At 39.4% G+C, this 23,935-nt stretch overlaps 1 protein-coding gene across 1 annotated transcript; it reads right to left on the bottom strand.

Moving 5' to 3' along the window:
* Window positions 1-1,476: 1,476 nt before the first annotated feature.
* Window positions 1,477-23,664, bottom strand: LOC101156913 (semaphorin-4G). Its single transcript, XM_011484447.4, has 15 exons — window positions 23,496-23,664; window positions 19,141-19,397; window positions 13,263-13,411; window positions 12,531-12,593; window positions 12,313-12,411; window positions 12,062-12,155; window positions 11,877-11,990; window positions 11,470-11,624; window positions 9,885-10,060; window positions 7,988-8,132; window positions 7,220-7,442; window positions 5,450-5,565; window positions 5,210-5,364; window positions 4,836-4,894; window positions 1,477-4,333 (listed from the first exon to the last, which is right to left on the bottom strand). The coding sequence occupies exons 2-15, from the start codon at window positions 19,313-19,315 to the stop codon at window positions 3,339-3,341; spliced, it is 2,718 nt and encodes a 905-aa protein (XP_011482749.1). The 5' UTR covers window positions 19,316-19,397; window positions 23,496-23,664; the 3' UTR covers window positions 1,477-3,338.
* Window positions 23,665-23,935: the final 271 nt, after the last annotated feature.

Below are 23,935 nucleotides of genomic sequence, written 5' to 3'. Positions count from 1 at the left end.
GTCTGGATTGCTTCACTACCCACTGTAAAGTGTATTTATTTTGTTTGTTTCTTTAAATCTAAAATTTCAAAATCCAGTGCCTAGGAAATTTCCCAGAAGTCTCTGCAGAAAACCAAAGTCCATTGATGTTCACTAGATTGGTGAATATAAACCACAATGCATTGTGTTTGAACAAATCTGTGACAAAAAGTGTATTTTACTGTTTTCCCCTTTTTTTTAACTGCCCGACCAAGTTTTCATCATCAGATCTCTTTGTAAAATGTTCATACTTATTAAGTTTTTACTGCAAGAAATCTGTGACATCATAACATGTCTGAACTGCTTTTATAATCCAAGGCACTATAGTACCACACTACATAGTTTTCTGGTAGTAGTTAGGGAGTAGGGAAGGAATTCAGACAAAATCTTCTTCCACTTTCGGCTTCTCCCATCAGGGGTCGTCACAGCGAACAAGTCGCATGGTAAATTTGGCAATGTTTTACGCCGGATGCCCTTCCTGACGCAACAAAATAATGGAGCAAAATTATGGATGTAACACAGAAATAACTACTCAAAAAAAACTGCTTTGTGGAGCACCAACTTTTTTCAGGTGAGTGTTGTGGCCATCATGTTGATGCCCTCTCCCTTGACCTGGCTGTCAACTGAAGGTGGCACATTTTGTTCCTCTGCTCATTAAAACACCACCTCTGCAGCCTGTGCTGCCAGCTGACAGTTTAGGAGATGAGTTTCCCCTCATAAATTAAACTAAGAGGGAGATTCATCCCGACTCAGTCACCAGGAAACAAGAGACAGTTGTAAAAATATTCAGGTGTTGGCGAGGTGTCCCCTCTGCACGCTTTGTGTCGTTTTGAGGACAATCGCTGCACTGCATTTGGTTTAGCCAAACACAGTCAATAATTCCATAAGTATCAAGAATTATATACAGAGGTTTAAAAAAAAAAAAGGTGTTAGCAAAGTTTATACTTTTTGTTGTTTGTGTTGCGTCTTCTTTCGTTCTTAGCATTTTAACCTATTTTTCTTTCATATTTTCAAACCACTTCACTTCTATCATAGGTTTTGCTTTCCTTTTTATTTAGTTAGTCTCTGTTTTTATCATTTCTTCAGTCAGTGGACACTCCACTGGGTCTTCTATATGCTCTTTTCATTTCATACAATAGTATTTATATTTCTGACCCACCTGAAGCCCAAAGTCTTTGTTTGATTTCTTTATGTGGCATTTACTGTAAAAGGTGCAGTCCATCTTTTATGTTTAATTATTAGCTGACAAAAAAAAAAAAAGGATTTTGGACATTTGCCATCACACACCCTGAAAATACTGGTTCAGTCAGTTGAGTGTGCAATGACACAACAGGTGTAATGTTAAACCACATAATGAAAGCGTGTTCAAGTGTCAAACAGAAAACTCTAAAGTTCCTGAACTTTGCTCAAGGGTTTAAAAAGAGAGAGACTTGCATTTTGACAGAACATGCCACTCAATTAAAACTTTTCTTGTATTGTGGTGAGGGAATTCTTTTTAGTGGTCAATGTTAGAGGCAGCCTGACAGGTAAAGCAGAGGTGTTGTAATAATACAGTTCCAACCACAAATTTACAAAAACTGTTTAAAAAAAATACATGCAGAACAATTCAATTACTTTTCTGTGACAAATTATCAAACATAAATAAGAAGCTTTTATTTTGTAAAATTGTCCCAATCAGTGTGGATTTTACACAGTTTTTCCTAAAGAATTGTTTTTTTTCCACATTAGAAACATCTGCTGACAGCTTGTTGACATGCATTTCCTCGGAATTTAAAGGCAGATATCAGTAAGTGAAGTCATCATGGATTCCTTAAAAGCATGATCTATATCTTCAAGTTGTTGTTTGCCAAAGTCCTTGCGTGGGAGGTGCGTTGTAAAAACAGAAGAATGATTCAGCTGGCACGCTTCGCAGTCGCTCTGTCCAGTTGTTCTGTGGCAGCTGTCCTTCAGTGATGGAATCAGGCTCAGCTCAGACACAATCAGTAATTTTCTTTTCATCTTTTGTGTCAAACAACAGACACAGCCAAGGTTTTACAGTGTTACCAGGATGGAAGGTAAAAACAATCTCAGGCGAAAATGTCTATTAACTTTTACAAAGCACTTTGGACGAGTTATATAAACGTGCAATAAAACAATAATACTGTTACACATCCCATCAGTGCCTGCAGAAATAATCATTATTTAATAATTTACTGTATATTTCTGACTGATTTATTGTTTTTTATTTAATCATTATTACATAAATGCCATATTGCTGATTTATGTTGATCATGTTGCAACACGGATTTTAAATCACAAAAAAAGCAAGAAATATTTTAAGCATTAAATCAAAACTCTATGATGGTTTGAGAATTAACTGTAGTTTGCATAAATACTTTTTGCAATGATCACAACCAACAAATTGTTTAAAAGTTCCAACATTACAAAAACTAATTCAAGGCAATATTTAAACTGTTCAACAAAAATTCAGTCATCAAATTTAAAAATTAATTAAAATGAATTAAATGATGATTAGTTCACCAGTGGTTACTGATGGGGGTTGTTAGGCATGTTAATTGCCATTGTGAGTTCCTGTTTTGTGATCATATAAATCACAATTTATTTAAGGTGCAACATATCAGTTTGTGTTCATGATTACATTTTCTCCCTGGTAACTTGTTTGTCCTCGTCCCACATAACCAAGTTCATGCACATACTCCATTCGTCAGCTCCTTAAAGTCCATCCAAAGAGAAGCAGGTGACAACAGTAACGTGGTCCTATAAAACACCATTCTGGGTCATGTGACTGCCCTTTCAAAATAAAAACATCACTTGTGTCTTGGTTCAAAGTCAAAACCCCATTCCCATGCAAATCCACTTATTTCAACACTCTTAACGAGAGTCCTTTCTCAAAAACACAAAGGCAATTTGCACACTTTTAGTGCTAACAAACTTTGGCTAGCTGCCGTCTCGTCCATGTTGATTCTTCACATTTATTAGTGTCCCCAAGCGGCTGCATACCTTGTTAGTTTGTTATGCGTAAATCTCCACTCAGATTACACCAGTCTGACTGCACAGGTTGCTCTGGGCAGCATTGAGGTGAGGTAGATCGCAGTTTTTATTTTTTTGTTTCCGGCTTAGTCTTTCCTTGGTATTCTTTTTTTTTTTCTTAGATGCTACAAAAAAAAATCCAGACTGACAGGCTGATGTTCAAGTCACATAAAATCTAAATTCGCACCAAAGCCTTTGTAGATAAGACTTTGTCGTCGCTTTAGCCCTAAAGTGAGTCACACGACAGGCACCAGGTAAAAAAAAATGTCCTAGAGGACACCATCATGTCTTCATACAGAGCTCTCGTCTGGTATGGGTAGCAGTTGAGTGTGTTTTCTCTTCTCCAAGATCTTACTGAGCTCATCAGCAAAAGGGAATGGAGATATGCTTTCAGAATCACTCTGCCTTAGCAAAATGTAGCTGTTTCCATTCATTCTCCTTAAAACACTCGGCAGCGTGGCTGCAAACCCGTTGGGGTGGTTGCCCTCTGGAGAGGGATGCTGGGGGGTAGAAGGTAGAGGTGGGGCTGGGGGAGGAGTCTCTCTACTGGGCGAAGTGTGACCCTCACCAGGGACTATTTGTAGAAAACCCAAATCTTGCATGCTGCCATTATGCAGCTTTGACATTCCATTACAAATGCCGTTGCCCTTGCAGTGACTGGAGATGGTCTTTAACTCCAAGTGGGAGGAGTGTCTGTGCTGCGTTTTGCTTTTCTTGTTCTTGTTGTTTCTTGGATATGCAGCAGCTGCAGCACGCAGCGAGTACTTCCCACTGCTGCCAACTTGCAAGCAAAAGCCCATGTAGACGAGAACCACAGCGAGGACCACAACAATGCCAGAAAGGACTGTGATAAGAGACAGATACAAGGCCTCCATGTTTTTGGGAGACAAGTACTTTGAAGGTGTGAGAAGCAGACTTGGGGGTTCCAGTGATGTTCTTTCAAAAGAGGTATCCTCGGATGCTCTCGACTGAGTGACAACGAGCGTTGAAGCTGGATCAACAGGTGGTGCAGGAGGCAGGTCAGCAACAATAGTTACATTGTAGGTAACTATGGCAACTCGGATTTTGTTTTCAACAGCATGACAGGTGTACAGACCGCTCTGGCCCACTTGGGCCTCAATGACCAGCAGGCCATCCGTACCTGACCTGAAACCAGAGTTAAGGTCATAGCCTTGCAGCTCCTTGCCATTCAGAGTCCAGAGAGGTGTTGCCAGGTTGGAGATGAGCTCACACTGCAGCAGGACGTCATCACCCACACGCACGGAGCGGCTTTTCTGAGCAACATCTAAAATACAAGAACACCCACATGTTTTATTAAAAAACAAAATCGAAATCGGATCTTTCATTTTAGCCTCTGACTCCTCTCACATGGCAATTGTTTTACAACAGCGGCATTTAAAAACTGTCTGACTTATCAGGGCCAGACGTCCAATTAGAAATGCTTGAATTTCTGCTATCAAGTTGCCTCGTACAGAGAGTGAGGAAGAAGAGCAGGCTACATTTCATCAGACTAAAACTGAGAAGTAAGGGGAAGGCATTTGCCTGCCTAGAATGTCAAACAGATCTTTCTCCAGAGATGGTAAAGATGTGATTTAAAAAAAAGGGAGGAGAGGGTTTTATTAACACAGTGTGCATAATCAACTTTCAAAGAGTTTTTTCCTGCTATCAGATGACAACTGTGCATCTTTTGAACCTTGCATTCCCTATTTTTAATCTGCTTTCAGTGTGTTTAAAAAAACAAAAAATTGAAGCGGCAGCATTGAATAGCAGATGAGACTTCTGCTTACCGTAGTGTGCCTTCTCACATCCCCTGTTGCCGTGCTGGATGTCTTGTATGAGAGCGGATCTGAAAGGAGTGATAAAATAAGCAAGAAGATTCGAAAAAATGGCCACCAAGATCTGTGCTGTGCTGCGTATTTCCATCTTCTGACTCCGTTTATCTGTGCAGATTAATCAGTACAATTCAAGTACACAGCTGTATGTTACATTTGTGGTCACATCCAGTATCTGCTTTCAGCACTCGCTTAGATTACACAACTGTTTGTGCAGCTGACACAGATAGGGTACAGCGATACCTCAAGTTGGATACATGAAATGAACAAAACGCCACCTGCAGTTCTTCTATCCAGCAGTGAACTCACATGCAGATTCCAACACCCACCTGTTCGCCTGTGCGACAACGTCCACACACTCTTCGCTGTTCCAGGCACAGTGTGGGTCTCTGGCAAAGATGCATTCATAGCAGGTAGGATATCTGCGACAGTTGGAGAGTGGAAGCTGAACCACACCAGAAGGAGAGCCTATATACAAGCTCACCTAAGGGAGAGGAATTATTTTTACACAAAAGAAGAGTTTTTTTTTTTTTGGAAAATTCATTCTTGCATGTCTGTAGGAAGGCTACCTGCTTTGTGGATATTAGTAGATTTGTGATTGGCTGCGGTTCCTCAAACAGTTCAAGCTCTTCTATAATGTGGATCTGACCTTGGACCTCCACAGCTTTGTGTACCCAGCCTTCATCTAAGTGAACATTGCAAAAAGAAAAATAGTTTATTTTATTTTTTTAACACAACATATCGAACAACAAAAATAGCTTTTTCTAAACTTTTTTTTTGTTTTATGTTCATTTATCTTGCAGTACTAGTGCTTAATAGGACACTCATGGCTTTAGTTGGTTAGAACATCGGATTGGTTTATTAGCTGGTGTCATCTGACCAGCTCAGTATTTGCACAGACCATGCACATTTATAGAAACACACTGACATAACCAAAAGTTGCTTTTGACCGTGTGACACTGCCCTTTTTGTGCAATGAAATCCAGACAGTTTTGCAACAGAAGTGGAAGGAATGACAAAACACTTTCCCTGCAATCACCTACCACACAAATACATGTTAGGAGTATTTTTTTAATAAAACTGTACAGTCAGATTAGCTTAAGCCTTAGTCACAACTGCCCTTAAAGGTGGATAGGGACTGTCAGCGGACAAAGAAGTGGTAAAGCTGTATAGGACAGCCAGGTAGCCTGCACGAAATATCATGGTCCCAGACCGCTTAGAGAGTTCATAGAGCAAAACTGTTCTTGCACATTTATAAGGGCGCTGTAAAACAGCTTCACCCGTACGTCATAAGAGCGGGCAACTTACATTATCCTAAATAATATTCACGATACATCTACCACGCGCACAGCAATCATACGTTCGGCTTTCATAGCTCCCCTTGAGGTAGCTGTTTGAGCCTCAGGGGAACTGCAGGACAAACCTGTACTCCCCTTATAATACAACTACGCCCTTCGAGGACCCTCCAGGGGTCCAGACAACCCAAAGAACGACAGTACCTGCATGGGTCAGCCGCTGAACGAGTGCATGTGACTAAGGCTTTAACGCATCTTCTGCAGAGACATAAAGTTTCTCAAAGCCTTAACGTATAAGAAATCAAAGCCTAACCATTAACAAAGTTTAGTTGCAAAGTCGTTTTTTTTTTTTTAATAATTGATCATAAAGTAGGCCTGCACAATATACCGCAAATTTATCGTTATCGCAATATCCAGCTCTGCAATATGCATATCGCAAAAGACGGCGAATATCGCAATAAATCGCAAACCCAAAATGTGTTAAAACAATCTTCTAGCAGCTTGAAGCATTTAACGAATCAAATAAATCCCTTTATGCTTTGACCAATCAGATGGACGCCTTCCCATTGTTGACCAATCAGATGGAGGCCTATTATGTTAACCCTGGTCCTGAAGAGCCTCAACCCTGCCTGTTTCCCAGCTCTCTTTAACCAGCTTGCTGTTGATTGGCTGACTCAAGTGATTTCACATCCTGATTGACTGAACGCACCTGATTTTGGTTATCATTATCGAGCAGTCTAGGGAGAATTGGAAAACAGACAGGGTTGAGGCTCTTGAGGACCAGGGTTAGCCACCCTGACGTTTGTCCCCCATGTCGATGAGGGTCATTTGGAGTATAATTTTTAAACTGTTGCAATGAAATGGGAATGATGTTTTGTTTATTTTTCTATTTGTTTATTTACCGCAAATTTATCGTTATCGCAATATTGATCACTAATATCGCATATCGCAAGTTTTCCTCATATCGTGCAGCCCTATCATAAAGGATGTTTTTTCCTGATTTTTAGGATGCAGAGTCAGTGCCTGACATTTATTCATACACACCTGTCCCCATGTATAAAACATGGTACGTTTCTCCGTCGAGTCCCTGGACCACATGTGCTGCCATATGTGTGTAGTCTGTTGTCCGCCTAAACAAAACAGGCCGTTTGTCTAGAGGTTGGACTTGATGGGACATCAGAGGATGGCGCCTGACAAACTCCAACACATCATCAGGCAGGGAGGTGGAAATGTTTATGCCCCTGGCCCTCAAAGCATCATTTATACACTTTGGGGAAGAAGTAGAGAGAGAGAGAGAGATGAGAGGAGGTTAGATCAGAAGAGAACAAGAAAAAGAAGTGGGCGTCGTGGAAGAGAAAAAAATTCTTTTAAGTCCGGGCTCAAACTCTCTTCACCTGACTAAATGAACTTCTTTTCTTCTTCCTTTGTCCTTTTCATGTGAGCTCCTTAAATAGGCTTTCACGCTTCCGAGTTCAAACCCTTCAACAGTTCTCCTTTTTTGTCAAATAGCAAAGTTAAATGGAGTCCGACAAAGTGTTGAAACTACTGTGCCCTGGGTAGTGTCTGACCCCGCTAACAATGTCATGGCTGCTGCACCTCTAAGTGTTCGCTGAACAAGTGATAAACTAGAGTTAATCGCCATGGAAATGGCTTCCATTTGCATTTTGAGCCTCAACCCATCCTCTCTGATGCTTTGCTTCTATTGAGATTAAACCTCTTTGTTCATCTTCAGCTTAAGTCAGTCTCATCTTTACAGGGATAGGGAACAGTTTCCTGCACGAGATGACATCACTGAGGTTAGCATTTCCTTACAGTTCCGGGCCGCGGTTCCGGGATCTTTCCAGTGTATTCCGTCCACTTAGAGCCAGAGTCCTGGGTCTCCATGTAGGGTCCTTGAAAAGCCTTTTGGACTTCAGCCAGGCTGAAGCGACACACTGCAGACGCCTTTACGTTTTTCCTTTAGAAACCGAGCCACACAATGACAAAAAACAGATCTTGGGTCATGGTCAGCAGCTCAAGAAAAACCGTATGTTTCTATGGTTACCAAACTCAGAGAGGAGAGGAATGGTAGCTAGTCAAAAAGAAAAGAAAAAACTTTATATGAAAAACAGCAATGCAATAGAGAAGGAGACCTCAAACAGACAGAAATAATAAGATGTTTATGAAAACTCAAACAAAGGAGAAATGGTTTAGGGAGTAAAATATTTAAAATATGGGCACAGATGAAAGAACTGCATTAGTAGTGAACAGAAAACACTATAAAAACAGTTTGTCTGCCCTATTACTGTTTTTCTGTTTGTGTTGCTTTATTAACAAAGATCTACTTCACTTTCTTAAGCATTTTTATTTGCATGCGAGATAAAAGCAAGGTTGTAAAAGAGTTTTTCAGATAAAACCAACCGTTATTTGCTTTTTTACTGTCACTGTGCTGATATAATTTCATGCTTAGGTTTTGGCAAATGTTTTTCAGACTTTGATTAAAAGTAATGAAATGGCAATAAAAAGGAAGCAGTTAACCAGAACAAACAATTCCTCCTGTATAATCAAATAACACCGTTTTCATTCTTTTGATTTAGTTTTTTTATTGGTTCCCTTTTATGCTAATACTTTTAGGTCCTGATCTAACTTGTGCATGCAGCAGTTCCTTTTAATGGTGATTTTATAAATGAACTTCCGTTGTTAAAATGGAAGATATACATTTTTTTCACTCCGATACATTTGCTCTGAGAAAAACAAAGATTCTTCTACAGAGTTTTAGTGTCTTTAGGTTGCCACCCTTTTTAAAAAAAAATCAATGAGGTGAAAATTCAGTAAAAAAAAAAAAAAAACACCCAATGACAGCCGACAAAAGGTTTGACTTTCGTCAATATTGCTTGACAATCATGTAATAAAACATGGTATAGTTTAAATGACTATAAAGGACAGTTCTGCACATTTTCATATCAGTAAACTGATTTAGAACTGGAGCAAACCTTTTAAGTGCATTCCATGCAGGTTGATGTGGGCATGTCGTTCCCTCTGGAGATGCTGGCTGCCTCCACTCATGAGGTGGGTGTAGGCATTTGAATTTGTTTGGGGGGAGGCTGCATTTTTCCCTCTTTCCGATTTATTGGAACAGCTTTAATATTTACACTCACTAAAGCCGTATAAGCCCCAGTAGTGGTTAAAACACTGCAAAAACAGACCCCTAGAAATAAGTCAAAAATTCCAAAAATATTTATTTAAACAATTAAAAATTCTGCCAATGAGGTAAGAAAAAATGTCTCAACAAGATCTCTAATTTTAAGAAAAAAATCTCTCGTTAACGTTCTTGATAAGGTTATTTTTCCTGAGAAAAATGGGTCTGTTTACTTTCTTATGATTATGTGTTTTGCATTGTAGCGTAGAGTTCTCTTTTATTTACTTTTCTTTATTAATAAAAAATGGTATAATAGCTTCATTATACTGTTGCAATAAAGTATTCCTGAGTCTTAAAAAGTTCTGAATGTTACGTTCAGCATTTTATCATACTTAAACTTTATTGGAACATTTTGAGTTCATCACTTAATGCAAACCTGATTACAGAAATTTTGGTAAATCCTTTTTTTTATTTATTTCATCCTGTCTTTTTTAGTGGCCTTAATGTAGAAATATAGAAATATTGATAGCTGCCTTTTCTCATCATCTCTCATCCCTGTATGATCTTGACAGGACATCAATTTCCACTCACCACTCCAGGCCAAAGATGCCGTAGAAAAGGGGTTCCTGCTGTTCCACATCAGGCATAACAAACACGCTGCGCAGCATGTTGAAGTGGAAGTCATATTCAGGCAGGGAACAAGTCAGCCTGGCCTTAAGGAAGGAAGTCCAGCGTTTTTGGAGAGTCAAATGACCTCCTCGGTCTCCCTGAGGGAATAAGAAAGGCAAAACAAGGAATATTGGTGTTTGGAAAAAGGAAACAGATAAAGGGGGAGTACAAACAGCTGGTGGAGGACTTTGTACACTGGAGCCAACAAAACTGCCCCCCCCCCCCCCCCCCCCGAACACCACCAAGACAAAGGAGATGGTGCTGGACTTCCGTCGAACACCTGCAACCCTTCAACTTCAACCCATCATCATCGATGGAGCAGAGGTAGATCTATCTATCTAAAAAAATGTTCAAGATGAGACAATATTACTATCCATCCATTTATATATGCATTTTCAGAATGTGATTAATCCCTTTCAGGGTCACAGAGTTGCTGTAGCCAACCCAACCTCCATTGGCCAAAGGCAGGGTACAGCCTGGTCACCACTCTATTGCAGGGCCACACATATACACATACACCTTATCTAGAGTATCAAGTTACCCAACGAAGCATGTTTGTGGATTTTGAGGGGCAGCCAGAGGGCCCAGAGAAAATTCATGGGGAGAATGTGCAAACTCCACAAAGAAAAGCTGGGATTTGAACCAGAGCCTTCTCCCCATGAGGTGAGAGTGCTAACCAGTGCACTGCCATGCAGGCCCAATAATAATACTAATATCATTTACAGTAATAATATACTTTTATTGGCCCTGTGACAGGCTGGTGACCAGTCCAGGGTGTATTCCGCCTTCACCCAACAGTAGAAAATGTACCCTCTGGCAGCCCCATGCCTCCAAGAGGGACAAAGTGGGTTAAAAAAATAGATGGATATATTTTTATCTTTTAGTAGTAGTGGAAGTCCTATATCTGATTATATTATATGTTTTTCTTGATGGTAGGATCTTCATAATGTGCCTATTGCTGCATTGTTTCCAAACCAGCAACAATGACAAAAAAAAATCTACTTATGTTTTTGCTTTCATGTATGCTAAATTAAGGTAAGTTTGGAGCAGAAGTGATTTAATGCGTATCTGCACCAATGGGCTTCATACCGGACAACAAAAGTTTAAGCCGAGGCTTTTCTTTTGAAATTCCAGCACACACTTCTAAATGAACTCAACCAGAGAAGAACTGCAAATGGTACATGTTGAACCAAAGATCAGAGAGGGAATTTGCTTATTGCCAAGTACAGGGCTTATGAATCAACCCAATTTAAACAAAAAACAAGCCAACAAAAAATGTGTACAGCTTATCATAATATGCCCATGTTGAATGGGTATGTAAAATGGAATTGAATGGAATGTAAAACATTTACATTACAGGCAGATGTGAAACCTTACCTTCAAGTCCCCTTGTTCTCATCGACTTTGCTACTAGTTCATCAAACAGTCTGTTTGCTTATTTACAAAGGTTCCTGTTAGATACGTCAAACGAGTGTCTCTACAGGCATCTGTCTCGGTCTGCCCTCACCTTACAAACCCGAGCCACTCGTGCCACCCTGCTCTGGCCGTAGGTTCCAGAGTAGTCTTGATTCCTCTCTGTAAAGAAGAAGTAGATCTTATCATCGCCGCCATTGCTGCTGTCCAATCGCTCCTTCACGAGGGATGAACCCACAAACTCCGCTTCTGCAAGTTGGAAGAGAAATGCACATTTCTTTTTAGCTTTTATGATTCAGATTTTTGTGCACTTAGTATTGCAAAGTAAAGCATAAAAGTGGCTGTTAACATTTTAGTTCATAGCTAATTAATGCTTAATTACGCATTAACTAACATTAATAAGGGGGCCCTTATTATTAGAATTTTCTGTACACTCACTTTTCAGTTAAGACTGAAAAGCATTTTTCTACATGCTCTCATCACGCTAGGGGGTCATCTCACCATTTAGCCAGCGCGTGGGCGCATCTTCTGTCTTCAGAGTGGGAGACGGAGAGTTGCGGCGAATATCTGGAAAGCTCCGAAACTCATACTGGGAAGCTGTGTACAACTGTTGGTCTAAAGAAAAAAAGAACTTTAACTTATCCAAACAAAAGTCTTATGTAATGGAACAGATTTAGGTTGCTTACCTACGAGGAGACCAGTATAACCTGTCGTTGGCCCATAGGGACATTTATCCCTGCCTTCTTCTGGCTGTGATGACATAACAAACCTTTTCTCCTCCTTCAGAGAGAGGAACACAATGAAAGACACATTCTGAAATCCCTTCTAAAGTGCATAGAAATGAAAAAGTTGTACATGTTTCTCAGATCAAAAGTCATAAATAAAAGCATAGAAGTGTATGGTATATGTGTTTGTAGACACTTATCCAAGGTCTTACTATGTAAGCACAGAGCGGACTGAAGGCGTGAGTCCCACACATGTAGAGATGAGTCGAGTTAAACCTTTGGAGTAATCGAATGTGATTATAACACTCCGTCTAAAAGAAAAGAGAAAATATATGGCAATTACGGAACAAAAATTAACAGACGGGAAGGAAACAAGTGCCAAAAAGGGGTAAATAAAAGACTGGAGGTAAATGGACAACCTAATGCCTACCTTGTTGTCTTTTCCCTTAAGTAGGCACTGAAACTTTTGCTCTGCTGAGGCCTCCCACTCAATCTGCAAGCAAACCAAGGATATAACAAGATAAAGAATCTGCTGGAAGATTAAGCAACATCAACCTAAAGAATACACTTTGTAGAGGCTAGTCTTTATGTCCTCTAATGAATTCAGAATTTCAAAAATGGCTAAATGCATTTTTAAATTCTCAATCTCTTCATAAGGTATTTACTTAAAAACCTAAAAAGAAATTTGTTCAAATTAAACAGCAAAATTACATTTTGTTAAATAAAAGTATAAATATGAGACATAAAAAGGAAAAGTCTTAGTTTTTACAGCATACTAAGACCAGCACATGTTAGAATGTTTGTTGACCTTGACCTTGACAACTACTAAATTTTTTGTTGGGATTTCAGATTTACGTCTGTCTTCAAATTTAAACTATTTCAAAATTGACGTTTTTAATACGATATAAATAAGTTTAAGGAAACATTCAAAATGGATTGCCATCAATGGGTTACAAATGTACTCATTTATGTGATTATCAAAAAGCCACCTTTTCTTTTTGTTTTATTTTCAAATGAAAGACAAAAACCTTTCTCCTCCAAATGAAATGTATTTTCCCCTAAAAAATTTCTGCATTGTGCAATGCAAACCAGCTTGTGACCGAGATGAAGAAACGTGGCAGACAAGGCGCTCGTGCAGTCATGCAGCAACAATTGTACTTACAGACGGTGCAGGGTTGGCTGAAATGTCAGTGGCATTGAGAGCGAAAACAGCTCCTCGAGCCCCCACATAAAGACGCTCTCTGTCAGCCTCCAGCAGCAGTGTGCTGTAGTTGACTGTAGAAGACTGGAAACGTCTGCTGCCCTGGACACCTGAGCAGAGGAGAGGTCCATACTGGCTTTCAAGGGTCTCTTGATATAAACATTTAAAGGCACAACACAATTTAAACCATTCTAAAGATCAAAGATGACCTCCCCAGATACAGTTCATTATTTAGTGTGATGTTCACCAATAAATTTTAGATAAGAGAGGAGCAAAGAAAAGGATTTCAACTTCATAATGCTGCTTCTGCACACGTTGTAGAAAAACTGTTCATTGTGTCGAAGGAAAATTGGGTTTTTAACATGTTCTTGCAGCATTTCTTTAATGAGGAGGATATATATATTAAGTAAATTAAGTTTAAAATTGCATGTCTGAGTATTCTTCCTTTTTTATATCATTCTGAATCTGGAGCAGACATAGAAAATGCAGTAGAAATTACACTGGACAGGCAACAAGCTTCCTCCTTTGCTCTATTCTGATGCATCCACTTGGGGACAAATAGATCCGTCCTTGTTATTTTCGTCTGATCTGGCATCTGGCTCAAAATGGTTCGGCTGGATAGCTCCACTCTTGCTCACCGTATTTGTTGGGGGTGTGAAGGACTGTAAGCTAGTGGGAGTGCATATAAACAGTGAGCTCTCAGTAATGGGGAGGGGAAGGGGGTGGTGGGGCTGTTCCGTACCAACAGTCCCTCCCACAATTCAGAGGCAATTTTCTAATGGACTCCTGCTGCTCTGCCGAAACTACATCCCAGAAAACCACACAGTGTTTTTATAATTAAAAAATAGCTTTATAATTAAAAGACCACTGGAAAATCTTTTAAAATAGATCAAAGGATGACATTTTTAATAAATCCGACTTTGTTGTAAAATCTGTAAATTAGAACAGATTAAACATCTTAATGGGCAAGAAGTCCCACTCAAAATGGGTTTGTCAAAACACTTCAACTTTATTTGTCTTTTGACTCATTTTTATAAACAACTCATGCCTGCAATAGTACCCCCTGCTAGACATGTTTAGAGAACCACATTGTTTCTATATTGCCTCGCATTTACCTGGACTTTAAAAAGCACAAATGGTTTCCTCTGAGACCATCGATCAAAGCCGGTCTCTATGGAAACAAATGCAGATTCAAAAATAACGCTTCCAAAAAAAAAAATCGCAGGTTACTGTTTTCAATTGCATTTTAAAGTGATCAGCCTTGCTTTATTGCTTCTATGTCAGCAGAGCTACAGCATGGTGTGATCAAATAAAAGCTCAAACAGGAGAGCTTTTTCAACCAGACCCGACAGCAGAAGAAGAATAAAAGCCAAACCTGATTTCTACATTTGGGGAAGGATTTCTCGCTATGTCTGTGTGATGACCTTGTTTTTTGATAAGAGAGAAGTTTGTATGCAAACAAGGATTTTTTTGGGAGAAAAAGCAGAAACGTTTTACTGAAATGACAGAAAACACCTTTACACAAACTGTCTGTTCTCCCTGGTCAAGAACAGAAAGAAATGCACTGATCAAGTGATGTGGGGAAAAATTAAAAAGTTCTGTAACGCAATGTCTTACAAACTCTATTATTTACATGTTTTGAGTTTGAGTCAAATTTTTAAAATCTTTCTTAGCTCCAAATCTGTATCAAGAGCAAAAAATATTTTGTCATTTCAAGTAAAGGGGATTTCTTTTGAATGGCCTGTAAAAATAAATGACAGACAAACAGAGCAGAACAATTTTGCAATAAATGTAATTCAAATTGAATGTTGATGTTACCATGGCAACCTGTCAGGTGCCCAGTGCAGTGATATTGAGCTTAGAACATAAAAATATTATGAGAAACATTCATTTAGGTTAGGCCTGCACAATATACCGCAAATTTATCGTTATCGCAATATCCAGCTCTGCAATATGCATATCGCAAAAGACTGCGAATATCGCAATAAATCGCAAACCCAAAATGTGTTAAAACAATCTTCTAGCAGCTTGAAGCATTTAACGAATCAAATAAATCCCTTTATGCTTTGACCAATCAGATGGACGCCTTCCCATTGTTGACCAATCAGATGGAGGCCTATTATGTTAACCCTGGTCCTGAAAAGCCTCAACCCTGCCTGTTTTCCAGCTCTCCTTAACCAGCTTGCTGTTGATTGGCTGACTCAAGTGATTTCACATCCTGATTGACTGAACACACCTGATTTTGGTTATCATTATCGAGCAGTCTAGGGAGAATTGGAAAACAGACAGGGTTGAGGCTCTTGAGGACCAGGGTTAGCCACCCTGACATTTGTCCCCCATGTCGATGAGGGTCATTTGGAGTATAATTTTTAAACTGTTGCAATGAAATGGGAATGATGTTTTTGTTTATTTTTCTATTTGTTTATTTACCGCAAATTTATCGTTATCGCAGTATTGATCACTAATATCGCATATGGCAAGTTTTCCTCATATCGTGCAGCCCTAATTTAGGTTCTGAATTAGAAATAAATGCTACAGTGTCTGTGCTTTACTTAAAGGATGTCCACTCTCCAGTATTTATGAAAGTATTATGATTTCCACCACCTGCACTTGAGCGCTGTGACTTTTTGGATGTGGTGTTGTCATGGCAACCTTTCAGATGAGTAAGTGGGGAAGGGTTAACAATATCAATATGTGTAAAAATATGCTTTAAGTTTTCAAATGGTGTCAAATTAAACCAAAAGTTACATAAAAAGTCTAAATCTTCATCACAGCTTTAATGAGTGCTTAATATTTTTTTTGCTAAACTGAATTTAAATTCAGTTTGTCTTTTAAATAACTTCAATAAATGATCCTAATATACAAAAGTTTTAAACACTGTACCTTTTTTGTAAATTCTTATGTAGATAATTTTATATAAACACCAACTGAAAGAACCTGCAAGTCTGAGATTAAGGATTCATTTGCAGGAAAAAATACAGTATGCATACAATTTACACTTTAACTAGGTCTCTATGTTTCCTTTTCTGCAAGTTCCTCTGTCAATTTCCAATTGTCCATAGCTTGTTTCATTTTTAAATATCTTGTATGCAAAGTTAAGTTGGCATGGATAGTGAACAATAAACAAAAAATAATCATGTTAAAATAATAATCAGCCAGTGTCACACCCTCTCTGCTTTTCTAACGTTCATATTTTTTGTATTTCTCATCTTTAACATCGTTTGTAAATGAGAAAAGCAGCAGTTGTTCCTATGTCACCATTTTTTTCTATTTTTTTAGATTGCATACATTGATCATACAAGACATCTACTCTCAACAGTGGACGATAAAGTGATCATAGACTGATCTACAAGAAAAAAACAAGGCCTCAGAGCACTGAAGAACAGAATAAAGACCATCTTTGTCCCCCATAAAATTCTTTAGGCTACATCAGCGTCTTTTTGTTTGACAAGTGGAGATACTAATGAGGTCCAGTCACACAAACACTCTGCAAAGAGACATTCTTGACGTTGCAAACACACTCAGAGACCAATAATGCAGCAGTCATGTGGACAGTTATGCAACTTCTATCAGAAGTCCATCTTTTGAGGGTAAACATAACGCTGCTGTCAAAAGAAGCAGACGTGGAAACAGCTGAAATTACAACAACATGTGCAGTGATGCAAAGCAAACCTGAAATGAATCGACTCTTGGTGTCACTGTTAGCAATGAAGCCAAAATGTGAACCACTTACCCCTTCCATCAAGCAAATTTCTTTTCCCCGTCAAGCAAATGCTGTACTCAGGAAGAAAAATGTCAGACTTCCTGTATCTGTAGCCAGTTCATTCCCCCTCTGCATGGATATCAACTTGGTTATCATTAAGATTCCTATCAGTTGCCATAAAACTATTTCCTGTCTGCTCAGCTGAGGAGCAGCAGCCAGTTACTCATCTCACATGCTGCCCCCGGGTGCTTAAGTGTCTACTTTCCATTCTCTTTCTTCCAAAGAACAAAAAAAGAAAGAAAACGAGTTCAGTCTGTTTTACACACAAACTTCTCCTGTGCAATATGAGCGTTTTATTGGGGCTGAAAACAATACATAGCAAAGACAAAGACTGCATTTCCTGCAAATGATTCAAACATAAGACTCTGACTAATGTGCGTGTGTGCGTGTGGTCCTGTTAGTGGAGCCCGGTGACTCAAAGCAGTTTAGCCCGAAGTGTGACGCAACACGGGAAGATTTATCTGGGTTGTGTGACAATTAAACCACGTCCTGAAGCACAGTTTGTCTTTGGCTTATGAGATCAGGGCAGAAAAGGCGTCTATGGGTTGGTTTATGGGAGAAAACATGATAGGAGTGAGCAAGCATGAGGGGTCCAGATGACTCTGTTTACTATGCAAACTTTTAGAGTTACCTCAGCTGATGGACAAAGTACACACAGTTCAGGGACACACAAACACAAGCAGGAGTTCAAAGCATCTGAGCAGTGACGTTCCAGTATAACATGGGAATTTGCTACCTTTGAGCCTGTTCAAAAAGTTCAAAAGTTTGGTACGTGTGAATGGAGCTTAAGCAATCTGGGTTTTTTTGGTCTATAGTACGTTTTTGCCGTTTATCAAAAATGACTAAAAAATTGTTTTTCTAATCTGTGTTGCTGAAACAAATGTGTCCTCCCACTTTAGTTCAGGGGCCTTGCCTTTAGGTTGCTAAGGAACAAAGAGATTAAAGATCATGAGTTTGCATATCAAACTGATCTAAAAAAAAAAAAAATGAAACAAAGACCTGCAGTAAGAACAGAACAGAGAGAACCGACATAGCAATCACAAAACATGCAAACTCAGAAGAACAGCATGCCAATAGAGACGAGGATGGCTGAAGGAGGAGGTGTAAGGTGTAGGAATGCTTATTGGCTGAGCTGAAGATCACCCGATGATGTGAAGAAGCTCAGTCTTAAAACAGGTCTGTATCACGGGGAACAATATAAATTGAAATTATATACTGTATACCAATGTCTTGCGACACAGTTAAACAGTTGTCATGGTTACTGTGTTATAGTGATGTCAGACTCCTTTGGATGCTCTGCAGGGAACCAAGTGAAAGCTATTCACACATCTGCCGATGTCTCTGAAGCCTGTTGTGATACATGCCATCCCTCATAGGGTGAGCAAACAGTAAGCAAAGCTCACTATATAAGATATATAAAATACAGTATTATTGATAGAGTCCACCCATTGCATCGCATGAATCTAAGCAGGAGCATGCCTATCTGCCTGAAGGACTGCTAGAAAAGACTAATTAAACACTTGATTTGGTGTCAAAGATCTTCAAGAATATTAAACTCTGCTATGCAGCCTCACATGCATGAGTCATGACTCTAATGGAAGGGCAATTAGAAGAAAACCCTGTGGGCATCGTCAGAATTTTGCATCCAAAGCTTGAATTTAAGTATTTAAAGAAGACATTTGGAAACTAAGTCCAAGCCCCCAAATTTAGCCAAATCAAACAAAGAAAGATCTGTCTAACAACTAAATATAGCGAGTAAAAATCTGTGATCAGTGAGCACACAATCTGTGACAGAAACATAATCTCCAAAGTTTCGCATTGAAAAGAAGAAGCATTGGACCGATTCATGGGAAAAAAACAAAAATGTTTGTAAAACAAGACTAAACTAAAGCACACCTTAAAACACAAAAATCAATATGAATCCAGGAAAGTAATGACAAAATCAAACATCTTAGAATTCTATCTTCACAAAACTGGAGCAGAAGATCCCCGTTTTTGTTCAATGAATACATTAGAAGATGCTGCATCGGAGTGTGAATGGATGACAGGGATGTGATTGTGTGAGTTTCTCCTTACCACTGATTAACACAGTGACGCGCGGAGTCACATCCAGGTCCAGGGGCGGTCTGAATGGGTAACCCGACGCCGCCACACACAAGCAGCTCAGCAGCAGGAGCTGTGATGCCAGAGGTCGAGCTTCCTGCATCCTCTCAGACAGACACTCCCCAATGTGTGTAGAAAAAAAAATCATTCACACCAACATTTTCATCACATGCACACTTTAGTCAGCCAGACCCAACACACACAGGCGATGTCTGGGTTCTCCGGAGGATCTGAAAGAGCAAACACAGTTTCACAGTCAGTGACTGACACACAAATTCCGACATGTCAAAAAAAGAATAAAAAGTTTGTGCCGCAGACTTGAGTCAAATTGAAAGCGCACAGGTGGCGTCTTTCAAAAGGATGGCGCTAAAAGAGATTCAAACTGCATCAATCTCACAGCACACAGAGAGCGAGCAGCAACCGTTGACTCCACGCACAAGTCAGAAAACATTAAACAACAAGTGTGGAACACCAGGATCACAGGTAAACATCTGAGGATTAAACTGTGATGTGAAGAAATCCCGAAGAATGAGGCGTGTGAGCGTTTCACACAGCAGACATACCTGAGAGCAGCCAAACCTGAGAATGGAAGGGTTGTCAAATGTATGCATCTATATATGATGTGTGTATGTTGTGATATGAATGCCAATGCTGCTTCTGCAGAGTGAGAACCCCAACTGTGGATGGGTGCAAAGAGTGATGGTGAGCGGAGGAGGAGGAGGAGGGGGTGATTGAAAAAAAAAGAGACAGAGAACGACAGCAAGAGAAATAGAGATGTCACCGTTAACTAAAGTAAGACTGGACCGGAGAATCAATGCTCCTCAGAGGATCTGTCAGTGCACACACACACACACACACATATGTCTTTAACAGCAGGCATTCCAGGTAGCCCGCTTGTTTCTTAATTTATGTGAACACACTTTCATGTGTAACACTATATCTAAAAAAAAAAAAAAAAAAAACTGAAACAGTCTGAGAGAGATTGACTGAGACTTTAGAGAAAGTCCCAGCAGTCCATCAAGGCTGACACCATGACAACAGCTGGGCTGAGTGCCGCGCGTTGTAATGAATGAACACAGCAGGCGTAAGTGAAGGACACACGGCTAATTTGATTTCATAAAATTGAGGCACAGGCTCATGTTTTACTGCATAATATAGAAATGTAGGGTTGGTAGATTGTTTATTTTTGGTAACAATGTCTTATGCCAATGATTATTTCGCTGTGAAACTGTGCCACATTTGCAAGAAATTTGTGGGATGAGCAGAAAGGCTGATGGAGGTATGGCGGTGACACCTATGGCAGGTTTGCCCCATCCTCTCTGCCACAGCCAACCAGCTTTCAATACCAATAAGAAAAGCAGCTGAGGATACCAAAAGCCGAAAGTGTGAGCATGGGCACTGTTACAATGGTCAGTAGGTGTCCATTCTAAGACTCAGCATGCCATGTTTCGCCTGATCTGAACAGGATGTTTTTGTTCTGTCAAACCCATTTCTTAGAGGGATCCAACTAAATGCTTATTTCTGATTAAGAAGCTATTTCAGAGACACACCAAAAAGTGTCTCAGGAAGACCAAAGCTCACCCTGTCAGCAAATAGTTATGTTTGCTTGTCCGTCTTCAACAGATTTGCAGAACCATATATTCGACAGCTTTCTGCCCAGACGGCCAGAACAGAATTCACGCTAATCTCCAGTCTGTTTGTGCTGCCAGGACTGGCCCTTCCCTCTCACACTCGTTTGCTAAAGTGTTGACAACACATGCACGGCAACCTGCTCATGTGGAGGAACAATATGTACAGCCACGATTCTGCAGAAAGCAGGTGGACCACAGGGTCAACGTGTTGGAAAGGCACTGAGGACACTTTGCTGACTGCTGCATTGATTGGGTAACATATTTTGGTGGAGGCAGTATGATGGTGGGGGGGCAGCTTTTCCCACACTAGAAAAACAAAGTTTGTTACATTGAAGGCAAACTTGAGATCAAGATGAGAATCTGCAATCAGCAGAAATTCCACTTGGCAGAATTTCCATACTTTTTTTGAGTTATGTTTTGTCTAAAAAACAAGCGATTCACTGTCTTCTTCTTGTAAATGGAAATAAAAAGACACAGATGCAGAGCAAATCCCCCCCAACCTGAACTCCTGATACGTCTTCTTGTAATATCACTGTCAGCTCTCTGTCCCATTGCATCCATTGACTGAAAGAGATTTTAACAGGCCGTTTTTATAAAAACAATAGAGAAAGCGGTGATGGCTCAATTAACACACAGCCCCGAATCTAAAGGACTCAAAAACTGCAGTTTTAGACATTTACGCATGTGACTGAGTGATAAATAGAATGAAGGGTTATTGTCAAAGCCACTAAGAGAGGATTCAGCTCTCACACAGAAAACAAACCCGTGTTTCACGGGGAATAAAAGGAAACCATCAGAGCTAATCTCTGTTTGTTAGCTGCACCATAGCTTTATATTTGGTAGTTTTATTGTGTGAAGGAAACAAAGTGACAATTCAACACAGCAATAAACTGTGATCAGTCTAACTGAGATCTTATTTTGTTAAATGTTCAACTCAGTGGCCTCATGGTAGAGTGTCTGCTCCGATTCTGGAAGGTTGTGAGTTCAAATCCATGGCTGAGTCATACCAGAGACTTTAAAAATGGGATCCAGTGCCTCCCTGCTTAACAACTTAGCATGAAAGGTTTGAATTGGGGGGGTTAAACACCCAAATTATTACCAAGCACGGCTGAGTCTGCAGCCTGGCGCTCCCCCAGGGGATGGGTCGAAAGGATTTCACACACCAATCTGTGTGACAACTAATGAAACTTTACATTTTCAACTCAAGTGTCTCGACTTAGAGAATTATAGTTTACAGTCAATTTAGTTCTTTAAATGTTTCAATAACTTAAAAGGTTGTCAAAATCTGCCCAGTTATGATGAACAGAACAGTTTAGCACACTAATGTGTCTATATTGAGATTAGGCAAATTATAATATATAATCATCATTGGCATCAATCTGCTAAACTATCACTAAATATGTTTTAATATATGCAAAAGATTCTATGTGTTTTAATATTTATCATTCCTAAATGACTGCTTTATTTCTTTCCTTCTTTCTTCCGCACACAGGCGTGTACTGAATTCAAAAAATGTTACAACTTTAAATCAACTTCATGAATGGAAAGGAGCCGTTTGAAGAGTAAATTTCTTATTTTATGTCTGCCTCCTAATTAATACGGAAAAATATGTTTATTTAAATTAAATGGGCTATATATACGCAGACATATTTTAGGATGATCCCATCATAAGCTATCACTTCCCAATGTCTATGTCTAACGCCATAAGGGAAAAACAGAAAAATAGACAGATATATATAACGTAACATACACCTATAATCTTTATCAGAACTTTAATTTGATATGGATTTTTTAACCTGAACAACATGTGTAGATCTGTTCAAATCAATCTGTTGTGAATTCCAAAGTCTAACACCAATAAAATACTTACTTCACTCAGATCTCAGATAGTATGAACAAAACAAACAAAAACAAAAATGAATACAGCCTTCCCATAGATTTACCAGATAATATTTATGGACACTTGAGTTTTAACATATGATATATGAGGTTTCCAAGACAAATTTTCATCCAATATCCACGTGATATTATTTATCAATTTTATTCTGAAAATGTATTCTTGAGTTGTTTTCACTCTGATTTTTGCTCTTTACTCTTTTATTGACTTCTTCTTTGTGTTTTATTCTTCTATCAGATTTACCAATAGCTCACTCACGTGACTTTCCTTCCCCTCCATTCACAGGTCAATAATTTTGCTGACAGTAAGATAAGGCTTTCTATCACCAGGCTTCTGTTTACTCCAAATGATTAAATCGAATGGAGCCTTTAAATGATCCATGGTTTCCTTTAAAAAAAAAAAAGAAGAGAAGCTGGAAGTTTTCCACTCTTCCTGCGCTCTGAGCTGGCTCCCCTTCATGTTTCTGATTTGGTCCAAGTGATCTAGTGGATCCGAATCTGACCGGGTCCGTTTAATAACGCAGCGGTGTGTCTGTAGGCAGGAAACAGCCGCGGTGTGTTGGTGCAGGTAAGCGCGCGTTCATTCACGACGATTATTGGCGTTTCCACTGATTTGATCATCTGTAAAATCCTTTTGTAATATCATAAAACGCATGTAAGAAGATGACATAGTAATAGTAATGTTCAAAGGACACAAAATAATAATGAATTGAGTATTAAAAAAAGCGCAACCAGGACCTTAAAAAACATAAAACGCACAGAGTTGATGCTATTTACCACGTGACATTTAGGATAACTTACCGTAAGTTGGTTGGCTGAATCCTCAAAAGGATAATTCGCGAGTTGTTGTTTTTTTGAGTTCGTACTATTTCCAAATGCACTTTGAACGGCTGAACACCACCTGTCAAGCAGTGAGCATTGCAGGCTTCTTCCTCAGCCCACTGCTGTCACAGGTGGCCCGACTAGGCCACGCCCCTTTCCCCATTCTTCCTGAAGACGCATTCAGAGGGAAAACTACCCGCTCCTTTTCTGTGCCACCAACCTTTTTTAATGGGAGAGAGGCTTAAAAAAATAAACTGTTATGATTGACATAGAAAATTTGGAAATACAGGGAAGGAAAAACACAAAAAGAGTTTTTTATTAAGCACAACCTGCCCCACTGCACCAATTCAGGTGGTGACATCTAGCGTCCATTGATGGAATTACCCACAATTTACTTTTTTTTAAAATTATTTATGTTT

This window comes from Oryzias latipes, chromosome 15, assembly GCF_053564925.1.
Source record: "Oryzias latipes strain Hd-rR chromosome 15, Olatipes_Hd-rR_3.1".
NCBI classification, from domain to species: domain Eukaryota; kingdom Metazoa; phylum Chordata; class Actinopteri; order Beloniformes; family Adrianichthyidae; genus Oryzias; species Oryzias latipes.
Note: the sequence above shows the minus strand (reverse complement) of the source record. Positions and strands in the feature narration are given on the sequence as shown.